At 42.3% G+C, this 19,453-nt stretch overlaps 1 protein-coding gene across 3 annotated transcripts in view; it reads left to right on the forward strand.

The window, feature by feature from the left end:
- SOBP (sine oculis binding protein homolog) overlaps positions 1 to 19,453 on the forward strand; it is a 120,953-nt gene that overhangs the window by 53,623 nt on the left and 47,877 nt on the right. For 2 of the 3 annotated variants that reach the window (XM_069851680.1, XM_069851682.1), the window contains exon 5: positions 15,724 to 15,819. The exons of the other annotated variant lie outside the window; for it this stretch is intronic. In XM_069851680.1, coding sequence (XP_069707781.1) covers positions 15,724 to 15,819 — 96 coding nt within the window. The remainder of the gene's footprint in view (positions 1 to 15,723; positions 15,820 to 19,453) is intronic. 3 annotated transcript variants of the gene reach the window in all.

The raw sequence follows: 19,453 nt of genomic DNA on the forward strand, positions 1-19,453 counted from the left end.
CAATGCTTTCATAAGCTTCCAGTTGTGGTGTTTTCTACAAGACTCATTTGTAATTGTCTGAATTTCTTTGGGCAACTCTGCGTTCCTTAGATTGGGCGAGAAAGATTTAAACCCCTGCTGAAAGGCATCAGGAGAGTGATGACATTTCTGGCTACTTCATGTATCTCTAGGAGTAAAATCCAAGTTGATTTACTGGATAATCATGCCATTGAACTCAGAAATGCAGGAAAAACAGAAGAAAGGTTAGAAATCAGAGCGAAATTTATCACTGTTGTACTCCTCATTGTATTTTCATGTTTCCATGTGGGTATTTGTGTTTCAAGTCCAGTTGTCTTATTCTGGTGCAAGTCACAATATTCAAAGTTTTCTACTTTCAAGAGTGCTGTGCTTTCTCACAAAGGGAGTAAACACATGGAAAATCTTTTTGTGGTATGGACACCTGAAAGGCCAGAGAGACTGTGACCTCCTGACTTTCCAAATGCCCTTTGACAAACCTTTCCTAAAGCATGCATAAGAAGAAAAGCTAGTCCATGTCCAGTACCATCAGGAGATATGTATATGTATTTTGCCCTTCCATCTCTCAGCCAGCATGTGGTGCAACCAGATGTGGTTCCTTTGCATGCTAAATTCAACTCCTGTCTCTGAAGTCTCTCACCAGTTTAAGAAACTATATATACATCTTTTTCTAGAGGTAGAAGTGGTAGCTGCAACTTATTTCCATGGGTTGCTTTCAACGTTTGAAAACAGATCCTGAATTCTCATCACTAAAGTCAGTTCCTGGAGCCTGCTTGCAGAGAGACACAAATATCCCAAAACAGTCTGCAGGCCAGACTCATGGCTCTTTACATCCCCTCTGTACCAGTTCCTTGAAACCACTCTAGTGTGGGAGCACTTGTACCATTGTTGTTAATAGCTTGTAAATGTGTCCTTCCAGAATGCATTGCTCTCCTCTTGGATTCATGTGTAGTTTTGGCCTTCACGCCACCCAGCTTGGTGACTTGTTCTGTGAAGTTATTTTCTTTTATTTGAAAACATTGCATGTTTATCAAACCTCTAGCTTTTTGTATTGTGAGAAATAATAGACAGTTAATGAATAGTTAGCAGCCAGGTTTTTTTTGCTAGCAAAAATATGGCAGTTTTTGGGTAACAAAAATATAGCAGCCTATATAGACTACTATCGTATTCATTCTTATCTGTGTGTTTTTAAGTAGATAAATCCTTGTGTTCAATACCTTACATAACAGCCATTACAAACCTGTTTACCCATCTCTGATACTGTTCCCTTAAGTGTAGACCATGGTCTGGTTATAAGGAGGAGCCTACTATGTATTTAAAATAACATTTGAAGAAGAAGGTTTATCCAGTGTGGAGATGCAATTAAAATTGGTTGTTGAAGATGAACTAACATCAGCAGCAATTAGTGCTCGAGGCAAGAACTTGTTATTTTTCCCTTCTTTTGCTTCTCTTTTATTTTCACATCTTTGAAAGGAAAGGTGACAAAATGTCTGGCCGAGCCTTAAATTGCTGTTTCTTGTCTGTCTCTCCCATAAAAGTGCGACAGGCATGTCTCCCTTCTTCTTTGTGATGGAGTCGGCAGGGAGTCAACCGCAGGGCTGGGGAAAAAGGGCAGTGGACACGGGGCGGTGGCTGAGCTGTGCAACTGTGCTCTGTGAGAGAAGGCAGACAAGCTGAACTTAGCTGGGGTTTGTATTTTGTCCTCCAAGGCGACACACTGTGCAAGGCAGTCATGCTTCTAGGGGAGTGCCAGGGGCACAGGACAGCAGTGGGAGTGGGCTGAGTGGCAGTGCCCTGCGGCAGGATGCTTCTGGTGCCTGCTGGGCAGCCCTGAGGAGCAGCTGGGTTTGGAAGTGCCACCGTGACTGTGTTGGAGGAGGAAAGCACCTTCTTAGCTGAGGGGTATGGAGGAGGCTAGGAGAAAGCTTCCTTGTGGGAAGCCTTTCTCCCTTCGCTCCTGCTGGGAGGACGGTTGGGCACCCCTTCCTGCTTGGGGTCAGGTGGGCTCTTGCCTGAGAGAAATAAGTTTGGATGAGGAGCAGAGTGGATGTCAAGGAAGCTGCTGGAGCCAGAGACCCACTTGGAGACCCGATATCATCTCAGGCAGTGGTGGGGCTGGACAGAAGGGATTTTTTTACCTGATGTTACCCAGGGCTTCCTCTGTCTGGGTGTCCCTACCAGCATGCAGGAGGAGCACACGGGTTAGCCGTGGCAGCTCCAGTAGCCAGCTGCATGAGGAGTTCGTTCCTATGGGATCAGAGGGGAATGCGATGTCTCCAGTCGCGGTTTTCTTATCATGGGAAATCTCTCTGCATCCTAAAATTACCATCCCACCTTGTGTTTCCCTTTCCTCTTTTGCTTACTCACCATACTTCTCTACCTACACATACAAGCACATATGGAGTCCGTCAGTAGGTAGGAAAGGAGATGTACTATAATCTCACCTTGCTTAGTGCTGCAGAACGAGATATACAGGAAAAAAAACAGAAGCAGTGGATATACAGGCCAAACTCACGTATCAAACCTCTCACACACCCATCCTTGCTGTGCTTGTGGCAGGACTATACCCCTGGAAGGACCAATGGCCCATTGCTCCTCAGTTTGTGCTCAAGAGGGTGATACTGGCTACTGCTGGAGACCAGCCTGGCCAAGGGGACCTTAAATCTGACCCAGTGTGGCCCTTCTTATATTAAAATAAAGAGACCCTGTTTCAAGGTTGTGGTGGAAAAAAAATAATCAAACTACTCAGACAATCTGGTCCAACTAGTACAGAAGAGTTTCCTACCATATGTTTCCACTACCTTCAGTCCAAAGAGATGGGGGAGTAGGAAACATGGAACTGATCACAGTTTGAAGGCTACTCTGCTGGACAAAGAGAGCCATGACCTATTTGATTCTTGCTCTTGAATCCCTCCCTAGTGCAGGCTGCCTGTGAGCGCAGTGTGGGGCACCGAGGGGATGATTTGCGTGTTTGCTTGGCGGTTCCTAGCTGGAAGCCATGCGCTGGGGTTGGGAATCGTTGTCCTAGAACAAACCAGCGATGCTATTTGCAACCCACAGCAGCAAAAGCCTGAAACCTGAAGTTTGGGCTGACAATCCTCCTTTAACTTTAGCCACCGTGCTTTTCATCATGATGCCAGGAGTTGTCAGCTTTAATTCTGTCTTTTTTTGGCTTGTGTCACAACCTAATAAGCTATAGGCCAGCTTCTCCAGTCGATGTTTTTGCTGCACAGAAGGCTTCACATTTTGTAAGCTTTTACAGCACAGCTGTGCTCAGAGATAAAACAGAATGTGTATACAGTACAGTATGCATTCAACTGATGCACTAGATTCTTCCCACCATATGTATGGAGTGGTGTGCATTTCACTCTGATACCTCACTGCCAAAACTGCCAGAAGCAAATAAACAAATGGCGGAAGAGAGGCACCATATGACGCAGTGCCAGGCACATGACCTAGACTTTCAGAAAGAGGCCCTGGCTGCTTTTAAAGGATTATAGTGGTCCAGTTTTTTAAACCTCGCCTCCCACTGTGTGAAATGTTTTGCCATTATATGCTGTGAAGCGTGCCGGTTGTTAAAGAACATTCATAGATTACCCCTTCCTCCGAAGCAGCTGATGTTGCAGCTCCTCATGCTCAATATTCATTTTCCCTTTCTTCGATGCCAGTGATTCCCCATCAGGTTTTCTAAACAAAGAGAGAGGAACAATGGAGATGTGTGAAGTAGAATAATTCTGGAATGAATGCTACTGTAAAAAGGCAGAACACATGTAATTAGGATAATGAGATTAATAATATTAGCAACAATTTAATGATTAATATATAAACAATGCAAGTGAGGCAAATGGTTGTTCCATCTCATTCCCCACAAAAAAGTCACTAAGTTGCATTTCACAGCAGTGATGGTGAAGATGCCTGTAATAAACTGACACAAACGTTAATTACATGGTTAGTTGTAATTAATTTAAATTATAATTCTCTTCCTGGAATTTGCGCTCTGAGTATGAAAAGGGGATTCCTTAGTTTCTTTTCTCTCTGACCAGCCTGTTGCTAAAGAAAAGACGATGACAGGCACCACCACGTTGCTCCTCTTGCTAGTACTACTGGGAAACATGGACAGATTTTCTTGTCTGTTGGCTTCAATCGTATATTAGGCTGAATATCTGTCACTAGCCTGGTGGTTTTCTTGCTAGCAGTGGCCTTTGCCTAAGCTTAGCTGTACGGGTGACTGTGTAAAGTGCAAGTAGGTGCTTTCTTCACTATAGAGAAGCTTTAGGCACAGATTGAAAAAGTGCAGTAAGAACAACAGAGGTCAAGACTGTTACTGCACTTTACAAAAGTGATACCTAATTCAAAACAGTCTAGATGCAGGTGGGAAAATTGGGTCTTGGATTTTGATGGAATCAGATATAGAATAGAGAGTTACATTAAGTTTTTCAGATAGCACCAATATTCAGTAGAGTAAAAATGTGCTCGAAGTGTGTATGTAGAGCTGGTTCTTTGCTTGATGCTTTTGTTCTTCAGTGTAGCGGTAGTAACAAGAGCATCCGTTTCCCCCAGGCCTTGCCTCCTCCAGCTGTAATATACACTATGACCAAGAGAAAGACCTCTACATCTTGGTTAAACGATAGGGAATTTGTGGAACTGTATAAGGTGGTTGGCAACATTTCTACAAGTTTCACTGGACTCTACTTAGACAGAGACATAATTTTGACTCTGCCCTAAAATAAGATGGATAAGCCTGCACTGGTGAATAAAAGAGACAAGCTTTCAATTTACAGCCTGTGAGTGGAGAAACACAAGCAATACTTCGCTTTCTGAATATTGCAGAGCCTGCCTGGCTGCTTCAAGCCCAATACCTGAACAGAGGAGCCAGGGGCGCTAACTATGCAGAGGGTATGATTTTGGCAGCTCTCAGCTCTGGGGTTGTGGCACCTACAGTGCACAGGAGTGTCCTAACTCCATCTCTTTTCTTTCCTGTGGAAGCAGCAGCTCCATCTTTGAGGAAAATAGGACAGGCTTACGATGGCAGACCTATTGCATAGGCCACCAGCTGGACATCAATGGGTTCAGCAACACAATGGGTGTACATTTGAAATGACACTGAATAATCCGTTGGACAGTGAGGAAACATTAAAGAAGTCTGGAGCTGTAAACAAGGTTATTGGCTAAGTATTTGTTGGAAGTATTGGACGAACAGGAGTTATGTAAGGGATCAGCACATGAGAGGCTGGAATAAACCAATGTAAGCTTTATAAAAGCTGATAGTGCCACCCCAAAATGGTAGGAATGGCATGTGTGTACTCATGCATGTGTATGAGGAGACAGCAGTGCTAGCTGGGAGCTTGGTGTAGACTCAAGGGGTGCTTTTCAAGACAGGAGTTGTGGAGGAGAAGTGAAAAAGAATCAGTCAGAGCTACAGGAGAGGTGGTAAAACAGCAAAACACACAGGCCTCTGCCCTGTTGTAAGGGGCCAGGCAGGTCAGATTAGGGGTGAACACACAAACAAGCCATTTGTGTCAACAGAAAAGACAAAAAGGTGGTGAATGTGTTTCTACCTCTCCTTTTTCTAGAGGAAGCATCCCCATTTTTATGCCTGGGTTTAAGAGTTAGAGTAATATTTTTTTTTCCTGTAATAACAGTGTAAAGAGCTGAAAACAAAGGTGTAGTCTGATAAACCCTAGGGCCTGAAGTACACTGCTGGGAACAGTTAGAAGTGGGTTCCCGTAGGCTCAGAAAACTGGCCAAGGATCTACTTGCAACCACTCCCTAAGGAAGGTGATTGTGAAGGAAACTGGGAAGGTAGAGGCATTTTTCAGCACATTCGTCTTACTGTGACAGAAAGGAGAAAACTCAGAATGGGACTTTTCAAATCCCAGGGCAGGTTGGGAAGATAAATTATAGTTGGCTGCCTCCCACTGCCTGAAAGGATCTGTGTGCTCTGCACTTTCTTAGAGTTTGAACAGGCAGTTTCCTTGTTTTAGACATGATATATATTACAGGAATCCCTCTGGGTGACAGAGGGTTGCAGTGGGCAGTGGAGAACACAGGCATGCCTCTGTGATTCAGAAATAACTTTCTGCCTCCATTGGGAGCAGGCTTAGAGGTGTTTGAGTTACATTCCATTTGTCAGTGAGAGCGTGGCATTCCCCCTGTGCTTGTGACATTTTCTTTAAAGAAGAGTGGAAATGCCAGGAAAGGAGGGCTACCTCATTTGGACTATATCAGCCTATTACTCTGTGAACTGCCCTTGACAATAAAACTTTGAATAAAGGCCTCAGAAAAAGGTGATGGGAGGGGAGAGAGAAGTACCATACCTGATATTAGACCCCAAGCAAGTGGCTATATTGTGGCCTCAGCAGCTGACCTCTGACTGGGCTGTCGGGAATTATAAGGAATTCTCCTCACCACCAGCTTTTGTCCTGCTTATAACTGCCACTGTCCTACCTTTTATTGCAGCCATTCTTCATCAGCAGAAAGACTAGGAGATGATATGAAGATTGTAGATGATGTCATTTGTATCAAAGCTTCCCCTCCTTTCTTTTCACCCTCTCCTTGCCCCTTCTTCTGCATACACTCCATTCTCCTTGGGTTTTGTTCCTGTTTCCAGACCAGTCATCACTTCACCCAGCTCATAAGTGATTGCTTTAATAATATTATGGCCCCTCCATTTTCATGTGTCAGTGGCCCAAGTGGTATGTTGCTCATAACCAAAGCAGGGAGAGATTTCTATTTTCACTCTTGAAAAGGCCACAGAAAATACATAGGATAGATTCCCAGACAAGCTTTTATTGCTGCAGCGTAGCTTGCAGACACAGTCCGTTTGAAGGAAAGCTTTACCAACAAGACCTGGCTGTTGTTTTTCCTTCTCTGCATTTATTCAAAGTGCAGAACTGCTTATATAACACAAAGATAGGAATGAAAGAAAAAGAGTATGTGTAGAATTTACCAGCTGTTTAAATCTTATTGTTACCTTCTGTATTGATCAAATCTGTTGCTTCTTAATTGGATATTGACTGTTGTGAGGCAAATAAGCCAAGCTGTCAGAGAAGGCAGGGATGGGGCATGAGGTTTATCTTAATGGTGTGTTGATCATGACTAGTCTATAAAAGCCAGTGGGAGAGGAGTTCATTAAACCAGCCTGCAATTGCTTTAAAAAAATACGCTCTGAGTCAAGATGATAAATCATATATGTGACACCGCAATCAGAGAAAATGTGCATTGTTGCTCTGGTATTTACAACACTGAAGCTTGAAATAAGCAGATGCATTGAAACAAATTCATTAGGGACAGTGATTTGTTTGGTCTGTGAGCCTTAGCTAACTGTAACCAACATTTGAGGATGGGTTTTTCCTTTTTTTTTTTTCCTCATTGGTGTTGTGTTTTGTTTTGTTTTGCTGCCTGCCTGCTTCTTTTCTGGCAGACTGATTTGAAAAGTGTGCTTATTTTTTGCACGGGAGTCTCTCATAGTCTCTCATCTGTGCTGGGGTCCCTTGTAGGAACGGCAGCAGTGAGAAGGGATACTTGAGCTACCTGACAGGGAACCACATAGAATCCTTTGGAAAACGCTTTTATCTCATAATAAACAGGGAAGGTGAATAGAGAGGGAGAGCTTATCGACTACACTGGTGTGAGCTACCCATTATAACAATGGAATCTGCTGGGAAGCCTGTAGTATATTTTCATTTCTTTCCTGGCCATATTTTAGGGTGCTTATTGAATATGTTGCAATAACTGTCAAGCATGGTCCATTAGTGACTCTGGATTGTGTCTGTCATGAATGGGAAGGGAGATGAGTAGGATAGTCTGACTTTCATGAAGGTGCCACGCAACTGTGTCTTGTCAAAGAAGTGTTTAAAAAGGCAATAAACAAAGCTTGTTTCAAATTATGTCTGTGTTATGTGTTTGTTATATTTATTTTTTGACAATTCGGAACTGATTATTAAGAATTTATGATATGGGTAAAGGTTTGTGCAGTTTGAAAAATTAGCTTTTGTGGCAGCCACGTGAACACTTCTCATGTATCACCATGCAGTGAACTGTCAGGAAGAGGGTAGTGCAGTCCCACAGAAGCTGGTAAAGCTGCAGAAACTGCCTGGTTATTAGCAAACAGAGGAAGGAAAAAGGTACTCCAGTCTGGAATGCAGTGGGAAAATGAGATGTAATGGCGCATTTTCATTTGACAACTAAGACAGTTCCCTGCTTGAGCAACTGGATTGAGTCTGGACCACCTTCACTTGCTTGTGGGCCCAAGTCGTTTAACATCTCAATCCTTCCTCTCCTCTTCCTAGACAAATTAGAAGAGTTGTCCAGAGCGGTAGACACCACTATTTTCGCTTCAGTTTCTCTTTCTGGAGATATTGTGGAACTGAAGGCGATCATCAGCGTTTCCTAAGTATTTTCTGACTGTAGTAGGCGTGGCTATAAATATACAGTGTTGCGAGCTGTATAGAAAGAAAACTCCAATTTTGCCTGGAAGGATAAGTCCAGCAGGAAATTAGCATTCTTCCATAAAGTATATGAAACAAAACTGAAGGCAGTGGGGGAAGGTGTTTGAGTCCAGAAATCGGAATCCTTATTTTCTGGGGTAGAAGTTTTGAGTGACTTTTAAATGCAGTAGGATGAAAATTATGACTTTAGCAGGCACTAGGTTAGTACTGTTATTAATATTTCCTTTTTATTTACTTACGATGTTATTTATATTGTAATAGAATTTGAAGCTTGCATTTTATATATAAACCGTGAAAAATTTTATACTGTGAAATTCTAAGTGAAAAATTGAATACATAAAGCTGGACTATTCTGAGCCATAGCCCTTATAAGACAAGCATTATTCAAAAAAAGAAAAGATCCATAAATAACCATTTATCAGATTTTGAGGCAGAATTGTTTGGATTTTTTAGTGTGCTTCAGTTATGCAAGAAAATGAGCGTGACATTCTTTTGTTACTTTGATGAGGATAATTTCAGAAACATTGTTCTGTTCCACAGATTGGCACGTTCTCCTTCTTTGTTGTAATGCATTTTTCTCGGGCAGCCTTTTTTCAGCAAAACTACCTGTTTTCTAGGAGTTTTTACACCTGTTCAGAAAGGGACGATGAGGAGATGTGGGTTGTGTTTGTTTAGAATAGCAGGTTTGACCTGATGACTATTTATTTTTTAAACTCAGAGGGTATTTCTTTTATCAGCACAATGGAGAATATCGCAGGATATTCTGAATGATGCATTTTCTCTGGTTTTAATCACAGCAGGCAGATCATTGGCTGCTGAAGGCATTTCCATACCAAACCTTTTCCTAAACATGTGGGCTCGAATTGCTTTTCTAATGCAGTATGCCATTAGTGCTGTTGCGATCAGATTTTGTATTCATTTTTGAAATAGCAACTGAAATTAGAACAAAGGTTAGAGTTTGGGTCTAGATTAATCACTATCTATCATGGGCATAGCACAGTAAAGCATAAGCAGTTCTTACCAATATATTCACCAGCTTCTCTTGCCAAGGATGCCTGCAGAGAATTGAACCTCAGTCTCTGCTTGGGGACTACATCTTTTCAGGGACATCTTTGCTCCTTCTTAGTGTCCATAGAGCTTCACTCACCATGAAAGGGACTCCACAACTGTGGAGTTTGTACTGTAATATATAGGAGCCAGGAGTAGCTGAGTGCCAGGGAGAGATTTCAAGGAAGTTTGTGGGTAGATCCGAGGAAGCAAAATGGCACAAGCCTGTCACCAGTGTTACGCCCTCTGCTTAAGACCTGGGAAGAGCCACACATGCAATCCCAAGGTTTTGCTCATCATGCTGATATTGTTTCACTGCTTTCTATCCATTGGTGACTTCTTCCAGTGTAGGCACTACCTCAGTTCTAACTTAAATAATGGTTGGAGATGTGCATGTGTGTGTTTGTATGTGTGTTCATGTATGCATTGGGATGTCATGTGTGGGAAGAGGAGAGAAGGCAGCAAAAGAATTCAGCAAAAGCCCTTCGGGTTTTGCTCTGCATACTTAATAAAGAAGTTATTAGAGGGTATATTCCCAGTTTCTTTTTAGCTTTGTAGATCACCTTCTGCAGACAGATTGTCTCGTGGACCACTTCCCCTCCCCTTGGAGATCAAATAACATTCCTGTGGTGACTACAGCAGTTGCTTACATGGAAAAATAACATTAGGAAAGTATTTAATGTATTTTTAGCTGTCTTTAAATGCATTTTAGCAGCTGGAAACAAGGGGAGTTCGTAGCACGTGACCTGCAAGCTCTCCATAGACCACCATCAAGTATTCAGAGAGCCTCTACTGGCAGAGAGACTTAGGGCTGGGAAATATTGGGTAGGGTGGTCACCTCTAACCTGGTGTAGTTGCAGGAGGTCAGGCAAAAGGGACAGCCTCGATTTTAGTGGGATGTAAACGATAATGGTATGATAAACAACCTGTGTGATTTTTTTTTAGGTCGTTTGTTGTCACTAATCTGAGTTTTGAGAGATTTTATGAAACATTGTTTTGACATGTTTCAGAATACCTGGGACGTTTTCTAAAAGCTTGCAAAGATTCTAGAGGCTTAGAGTGGCAAAATATTACAATTGTAGAGATTTATGTATGGAATGCAGCTGAGAGAGGCAATAAGTTAATAAATACCACTTATTCCATCACACCCCAAATCAGGAAAATCCTGAAGTCCCTGTGAAGCACAAACATCTTGTAGAACATTAGTAGCAGCTTTCACTGAGGGATGGCTTTCCCCAAGCTGGGGGCTCACTTGCTCCTACAGCTGTCTGGTTGCCGAACCAGGGACGTCCTCTCTGAATCATTATCCCTGGCCCTGCTTTGCTCCCAGTGTGGAGCCACAACTTGGCACCCTGACATTAGGCTCCCCTGCTGTCCAGCCCACAGTGAGTATGTTGACATTTCTGGGAAGAATATGCTCAACAGATGGAAGTTTAGTACTATTTTTAACGTTGCTGGTGCAGTGAATGTGGAAAGCATGATAATTGATTATATGGGACAACAGAAATGCACAGGAACTAGAATTTCAAGGATTAGGATCTCCCTGAGGATTTCCTTCGAGCTTCAGTGAAGGGAGAGATAACCTTTGTGGTGGAAACGGAAACACAGCTTTCTGTTCCCATCTGTGGCCAGCCTCCAGAGACAATAGTATTAAGGGTGATGTGAACTTCCTCTGTTCATCGCTGCAGGACGGGAGCCTTGATACAGTTCTGTGTGCAATGCTGTTCAATTTCTCACAGCTTTTTTTTTGTCCTGCCAGAGATGTTCAACTAATGCCTCCTTTCACCATGTCTGGGGTAGCAGTTCTGTGTTTCATCTGTTTTAAAGGACATTTATGGAAATTAGGTGCGAATTTTATCCTGAGTAAGCAGGCTAATATTCTGTCACTCTGCATTACTCAAGTGGCCATTGCTCTTAGAAAAGAGATGTTAGGTATTTTCAGTTAAGTGTCGTTAAACTTTTGTGGACCAAGCAGTAGGATTTCAATGCAAATGCATTGTCCTATTTTAGTGGAAGCTTTGCATTAACAAGTTCCATCCTAATAAATTATTCCGTTCAACCTGCTTTGTGACTTATACTATCATAAGATCCTGCCCTTAACATTAAAATGTAAGCACAGATTTCCTCTCCCAAGGCTGAGGCTGCATGAAAAGAGGCTAAGAAATCCTGTGTCTGGATAAAGATAATTTTTCTCTGAGAATAAGAAGAAACAAATATCCATGCAGTTTGGAGAGGAGAAAATTTTGATGTAGAATGTTATTCCTCCATCTTGTTAAAAAAAGGAATGTTGACTTATACAGTCTGTTTCCAAACTATTGGCATCTTTCACAAAGGTAGGCTGACTGGCTTATGAACAGATAACACAGTTTGTGAAGCCAAAGGTAGTCATCATCAACCACTTATTAATGAGTATTCATATCTCTGAACATCAAATGCTGTCATTTTTTTCAGAGAGGTCCTTTCAGATCCTTTTTTCGGTTCTTTTTCTTCATTTTTTTTTCCTTACTCTCCTGTCATTTTCCTTCAAAGCTCAGTGGTAGAAAGCAGAGAGGAAAGGGACCTGGGAAAGGAGATATTTTCATCTGCCCAGCTTCCCCAATGTCAGGAGCTACTCTGAGCATGTCATTCCTGACAGATGTTTGCCTAATCTGCTCCTAAAAAACTCCAGTGATGGGGCTTTGACAGTCTCCTTAGGCAATCTGCTCCATTGCTCTCTGTACCTATCGTTAAGAAGGGCTTCTTTATATCTAAGCTGCAATTAAAGGCCACGATTTCCCATGCAACCCGTCATCAGGCTGACCTTACTTGTAGCCAAGCCAGCTACACCAAGTCGACTGCATTTTCCTTGCAAGATCTTCCTTGCCAGCACTGCTCCTTGGGTAACATGCTCTCTTCTCCAGGAGTAGCCAGGGCAGTGAAGTACTACTGGTTTTGTCGTATCCAGCCCATCGTCCGATGGACCGGCGCGGGGCAGGTTTCGCTCTCGGATCCCATGCAGCTGACAGGAAAGTGGCTACCTGCCAGCAGAGGCTATTGAATTAGGAGATTCAGTAAATCCCAGGAGAGGTGCTGCCACAGTGAAGTTGCAGCAGTTTTATGCTGATAAAACTAGCGGGGCTCGCTGTGGTCCCAGGCCTCAGAACAGGAGCTGGAGCCTTTTTTGTTCTGGAAGAAAATGTGCTGTGAGAGCAGTTCTACCTTATATTCCACATATGCAATCCATTGCATCTCACACTTGGACATACATTGTTTTTTGATGAGAGTATTTCTATAACAATTTTAGCAGTTTAAAAGCATTTAAAAAACCCAGAGACTTAACAGGTTTGGCTTGGTTTTTTTTTTGAAGTTGCTTCTGCTTAAACAGTAGCAGGTGAAAAACATCCCTTGGCAGTCAGGCCTGATGGAGAAGCTGTAGATAACCAGCCTGCTGTGAGTGAGGTCGAGATGCTGGGGAGCTGAAGCAGTAGCTTACTGGTGTGCAGCAATGATTGAGAGTAAGTCAGTGTAGATACAGGCATATCACAGTATTGCCGTGGCAAGATAAACTCTGAGCCATATTTTTAGTATGCTTAGAACAGTGCCGAATGTTGTAAGAGTGCTTCCTTTTGCAAATTATTTATAATTGGAAGATGGTAGTAATGAATTCATGTAAAGCAATTGAAGAATTAGCCGTGACTGCTGAGAACAGGTAATTTTTACAATAGAAAGCAGTTAGCTGAGCTAGGTTTACTTTTGCTGCTCAAGTAAATGATAGCATTATGTAGCTAAACTGGTTTTGAGACTAGGAATTTTTGGGAGACATCCAAAATTAAATAAAATAAGATTTGGATCAGTGAAGGGGGGCATGTTGCCATCAGCAGGAGTGAATAGCTTTTGTATAACTGGCAATTTTGGTAAGCGGGTCAAGGTCGGTAGGGTTTGTCTCTATATTTTGACACCCGCAGCACAAACACCCTGATATCCATTTCATTTTACAAGGTGTGTGCGTGCACTGAGATAATACTTCAGGGTCACTGGCAGGTTACAATGTGCCAGCCATCACGTGCCTGATGTCTAGAATAGTGCCAAGATACAGTTTCAAGGGTCTGGGGGCACTGATAGCATTCAGAGCCCTACATAACACCTGTGTCCCACGCAACATCTCACCAGTTCACTGTCACTGAGCATTCCTGTTGGCACCTGTGATCCCAAGCTGACAGGTCTGTTTCTGTTTGTGCAAGGCATTTTTAAGGCATTCACCCCCCACTTGTCTTCTAGATGACCTGGAAGGGCTTCAGTGAGTTGCCCATATTGCTTCTCCATATTGAAGAAGAAAGGACAAAGTTTGTTTTCAAAATAAGATTTTTTTTTAAAAAAAAGAACCAACATGGTCAAATTTGGACTTTGTGTTCCAGACAGCATGGGAGGTAGGTTTACTGTGTGGGCAAGGTTTCAGTTTCAAACCAATAATTAGAAGAATACATTTAAACCTTTGTCAATATAATAGTGATTTCAGGTGCTCAGGAATGCTCTGCCTCTTCCTTGTGGTTTGAAGGAAAAATTTTAAGCATTTTCCACCCTGCAGCTCTTGAGGGCAGTGAAGGAAAATACCTATAAACTGCTATGAAGCGTACAAAATAAAACACATTTCCCACTTCCTGCTTCTTGTAATAATCATCAGCTGTAGGTACTAAAACATTTTGGACAAACCTTACACTTAAAAAATAGTTTTTTCTGTTGAGCAGAGTTTGTTCACACCCTGTGGCAGAGAAGCAGAGGCCCAGGTTGACGCTCGCTGAACTCCATGTGCTTTCAATGAGGTGCACATTTTCCTAAAAGTCCCCAGTGCTGTTAATCGGCAGCCCCCCTTTCCCACCCCGTTTCCCTGGGGACAGGCAGAAGCCTATTTGAAGGCAAACAAGCCGTAGAGCCTACAAGGTGTAAATATCTTTCATAAATGCCAACACTGAAAAAGCCTGGGTGCCGGGAGTGTGACACACGACGACAGGCAGTTCACGCCACGCGAAGGGGGAGCCATGTGCCAGCATTGCCGCAGCCGCTGAGATGCGCGTGTTTTGCGCCCAGGCATCCCTGGACCCCTGCACCCCACGTACAGGAGGGACGCAGGGCAGCTGGAGAGACGGGGAGCAGGACTACCCACTCCTCACCCCGTCTCCTTCTCCCACTCCCTTCGTCCCCCGCCCCCTGTCACCCCCCCTCTGCTCTCCTCCTCTCCCTGGCTTCTTTGGGCAGGGGCTGATTTAAATAGGTTGGCAGGGAGCCAGGAGCTCATCATTTTAATGCAGTGTAAAATGGAATGTACATAATTATATGCAAGCCATATGTGAGGGAGACAGCTCAGCTGTGAATTTCGGGAGGCTGCGAGAGGGAGAGAGCGAACAGTCAGGGATCAGATGAGATGGAGCGGAACGGAGTGCAAGTGTCACCCAAATGAACAGTGTAATGAGTGTATTGCTGACACTCCTCCTTTCACCTGCTTCTCCTTTTTGCTTTAACTCAAAAGCAGAAAACACTGCCGATGAGAAGGGAAAAATACTATGTGCAAGCAGGATTGCTAATGGGCTCTGGTAATGTCTCCATTGAAACTTCAGCTTTCTTAATTAACAGTGTAGTTCCAAATAACTGGTAACTTTTAATGTGTCTTCATCATTAAATATTTTGACCGCATTTGACTGAAGGATCATTGTTCTCTCTAGGTGATTGCTCCTTTCAAAGCTTCACTTAAACATGGAGAGGAAATTCATTTATCTATAATACTATTATATGAAAATTACGAATATATAAGCTTATTAATTTTTTTTGGCCTTGCTGTTAAACTGAAAATAAATGTGCAATATATAGGGATTGCTTAAGCATGTCAGAAAGTTTAATTGAGTACATATGTGATGTAATCCTGAAAAATGCAATGGAGTAAATTGAAACCCTGAGTTACTCACAGTTTCCAGCTCAAATATTTCATTTTGGATTTGTCTTTTGTTGTTCTAATTATTTACAGTGCAATGAATTTGCATGTTCAACCTAAGCTGTGTAAGAAAACAGCATCCCAAGTTCTCGTATCTAAAAGATGTACTGCGTATTTAAACAAACTTTTAAATAATGTTGTATTTTGGGATTCCCGTCTGTCTTAATGATCTGAGCTGTTATGCTTTTAGCTATTTTTTTCCTTCCATTATTTGTAAGTCCCTAAATAGGCCATTATATTTCCCTTCAGGCTAGAGATGAAGATGGACATGCTGAAAATTTTCCCCAGCAGCACTATGCTAAGGAAACTCCAAGACTTGCCTTCAAGAATAACTGCGAACTACTTGTAAGAATAACATACTTACAACAAGTCTAGATTGTTACTTTAGCACAGTGAAAACAGTTTTTTTAAAGGCTTTTGTTCATTATGACATACATTATGAAATATGATAGTGCTTTTTTTTTGTCTGTTTAGTGTTCTGATGCTAGTTTTGCTATCCATGAACAATTTAACATCTCAAATTGCTTGAAAAATCTCATATAGTTGATGACAGCATGTGAATGGCCTGATCGTACTACCTAGTCTCGCGCGGTAAATCAGGGAGAGCTGTACAGGCAGTGGCTGGTGATGCATGGAAAGGACCCCTCCCCTCCCCTCGAGGCACCTCAAAACTCACTCTCCCATCCACTTTTTAACTCTGCCTTGGTTTTGGGCAGCAGTGCTGTGTTTCATTCTGCAGTACGCCCTTTACAGCTCACTATTCCATCCCTTCCTAGCTGCATGCAAGCAGATGCGTCCTTTCCCCACCTCTCCTTTCTCCTCTCCTCTCTCCTCTCCTCTCCTCTCTCCTCTCCTTTCTCCTCTCCTTTCCTCTCCTCTCCAGAAAAATCAAAAGCCAGGAAAGCACGTACAGGGAGCCTGAAGTGTTTACAAGCCAGAAGAGAGATGTTATCAGCTGTGAAAGGATCTCCGTTCCAAGGCAGGGTTAATTCGCTGTTCATTTTAGCATTTGCAGCTAGGCAAGATTAAAAGCAAGCAGGAATGCCTATTATATTTCTATTAAATGAATCTGTTGGGACCTAATGTTCTCAATTAGCTAGCGAAAATGAGTGTTCCACAATGAATTTTTCTGTTTGTCTAAAGTAAACAGAGAAAGAGTTGTAATACATTTAAGAAAGATTCACGCATGGCTTTTGAAAAGGGAGTTTTAGATGATAGATCTCTCCCTTGCATTCACCTTTCTTCTCAGCCACACTTCAGTAAAATGTATCGTTTGGCTAAATGGAAATATTTGTGGAGAGCTGGAACACAGGGTTGTATTTTGAAACGACACCACTTTTTTTCCTCCATGTAACTACAGAAGCGAGAGTGGCAGTGGATGAACAAGCTGCGTTTCCTCTGCATTAAAACCCATATCTGCCTTCCTTGTAGAGGGTACAGGGCTAAATGCTAATCTTAGTTTCCCAAGTGCAACATCCAGTGAAATTGAGCAGATGAGCTGATGGAACCCAGTGCTGAAATTGGCCTTCATAGTAAATCAGTTGATCAGAGAAGCCTAGAGTGGAGGGTAGCAGCCCATGGGTGGTGGCCAGTCCCCACTCTGGCACTGGCCAGACCACAAAACATTTTGGCCTCACTACTGGGCTTATAGAGCCACCTACCCCCAAGCATCTCCTGTGCTGAGCCAACCCCTTGGTTAGGTAATGACAACACTTCTTAGAGCCATAGGTGTCACTCGAAAGGGTCAGTGAGTTCGCAGTATAATTCTTACCAGCAAAAAGCAATGTAAACCTTAAGAACTGACCTTGTTTACTCTTAAGCCCCTTGCAAAGTTCTTGTTGGTCTCAGGGGCAGCAGGATTATGTTCTGAGGGGAGGAAACCAGACAAACAACAAGCTATTTCCCAGTGCAGTCACAATCCTTGTGCCAAAGAAGTGAAACTCTTTCTTCAAGGCCATGCTTAATTACTGTGCCACTGGTCAAATCACTCCTGATGAATCATCACAACATATCAAGAAGCCCTTGAAATCAATGAGGCTTCTTGGTGTCAGAGGAGTTCAGGACTAGAGTTGGGCAACAGCATGACATAAAATAAGTCATGTATTATTTCAATTGAAAATCTGCTTTATTTTTAGTGCAAGCTATCAATGAACTAATTAACCCTCTTTGTGCTATTAAAATCCAGCATTCTTTTAAAGCCCAGTTAATTATTCCTCTATGAATATGCATTTAAGTTTTTGCTCTATTATGTCACTTCTGTACCTGGCAAAAGCTCAAATCATCCAAGTTAGTCTTTCTTATGCTTTTTTGGACAAGTTTCAGTTCTTGTTTAAGGAAGTAATAAAAGCAATTTGTCATAGTTTTATTTTTCCTGTTCTTTTAGAAACAAAAGTGGCAGGGATGTAATTTGTACTCAATTTGTATTGAAAAAAAAGTAGATAAATCATGAATATGTACCTCTGCTATATTTAAAGATGTCTTTTAGGAACTTTCAGTGAAAATACAATGCTGGGCCTAGGCTTTGGTGGGGAGGGAAGTGGTGTTGTTATTTGTTGAAGAAGCTATGTGCTTTGCAGAGAAGCAATGGTTTTCTTTCTGTATTTTTACTTTATTTGGAAACAATGCTATGTTAAAATATGCTTGAGAGTAAAGTGAATTTTACAGGAAATGGCCATATATACAGCATCATTTTCGTAAAATAGTCAGTATTCCTATGTTTGTGCAAGGAATTGTCTCCTTGGAAGGGAAGAGGGGGGGAAAATACAAGAGAGGAGTGGGGGCAGCTTGCTTCTGCTAGGAAAATATTTTCCCAATGATAAAACCGTACTCAGAGTCAGACTCTCAGTCAGATGTTGGCCGAGTGAAGACTGAAATTTTTTAAGTGAAAGCAAAACTTGTTTATGCTTTTGAGAATCAGGAAACCCATGGCATTTTCTCAGTGCATTTGAGAGTAAGTACTGTAATAGCTTGTCAGGTGAAATTGGAGGTTTCAGCTCAAGAGTGCTTTCTTTGCTTTAGGGTTTGGCTACCATTTTCCAGGAAGGTTTGTTCCAGCAAGCACAAGCTCCTCTGTTTGGGAAATGCTTGTGCTTGGGAGGTGCTGCTGGGTGGGATCCAGGGTCTGGGGCGCTGTTGCTGGATCTGTGTGCCAGGACTTTCCCACAAAAGCCCTTCTACACCAGCTGAATCTTAACATCTGAGGTCACAGGCGCACATGGTGGATTTTAACTCCTCAGTATTTGGAGGGAATTGAAAGCATAGTAATGTACAGTATTACAAATTTTATGCTTTCTTCATTGCTTACTCCTCAACCAAAGAGAAGTTTTGATTAGTGAGCTATTCATTGTTTTTTTGGTTGTTTTTGAGGGAGAGCTTGATAGGAAATAGGAGGAAGAAAGAGATATGATTCAGGCAAAAGAAACTTCCCCTTCGGATAGTTCTGCATGTGAAGAATCACAGAATCACTAGGTTGTAAAAGACCTCCAGGATCATCGAGTCCAACCATTCCTGTTAACCACTAAACTGTGCCCCTGAGCGCCTCATCCACCTGTCTTTTAAACACCTCCAGGGATGGTGACTCAACCACCTCCCTGGGCAGCCTCTGCCAGTGCCTAATGACCCTTTTTGTGAAAAAAAAATTTCTGATGTCCAGAGCAGCGTCTGGACACTGAGAAGAGTCTGGACACAAAAGAAGCAGTGTCAATGTAAGATTTTGGTTGGTGTATAAAGCTGTTATGCAGTTACAGGATTAGGGTAGGGTGTTAATTTCCAGCATTAAATCCAGATATTTAATGTTGTGTTTCATGGCATTTGTTATAGAAAACAAACTGATTAAGATACTTTAGTCAATGAGGACACTGAATTTTCTTTGTGAACTTCACAGTATTTTTGAGAATCATGTTTTCTTAAGTTTAGCTACCCACAATAAATACTGGGAAGTACATAAAACGTATTTATTTTTAAAGAGCCAGCCCAGCAT

The sequence above is a fragment of the Phaenicophaeus curvirostris genome, chromosome 2 (assembly GCF_032191515.1).
Source record: "Phaenicophaeus curvirostris isolate KB17595 chromosome 2, BPBGC_Pcur_1.0, whole genome shotgun sequence".
Lineage (NCBI taxonomy): Eukaryota > Metazoa > Chordata > Aves > Cuculiformes > Cuculidae > Phaenicophaeus > Phaenicophaeus curvirostris.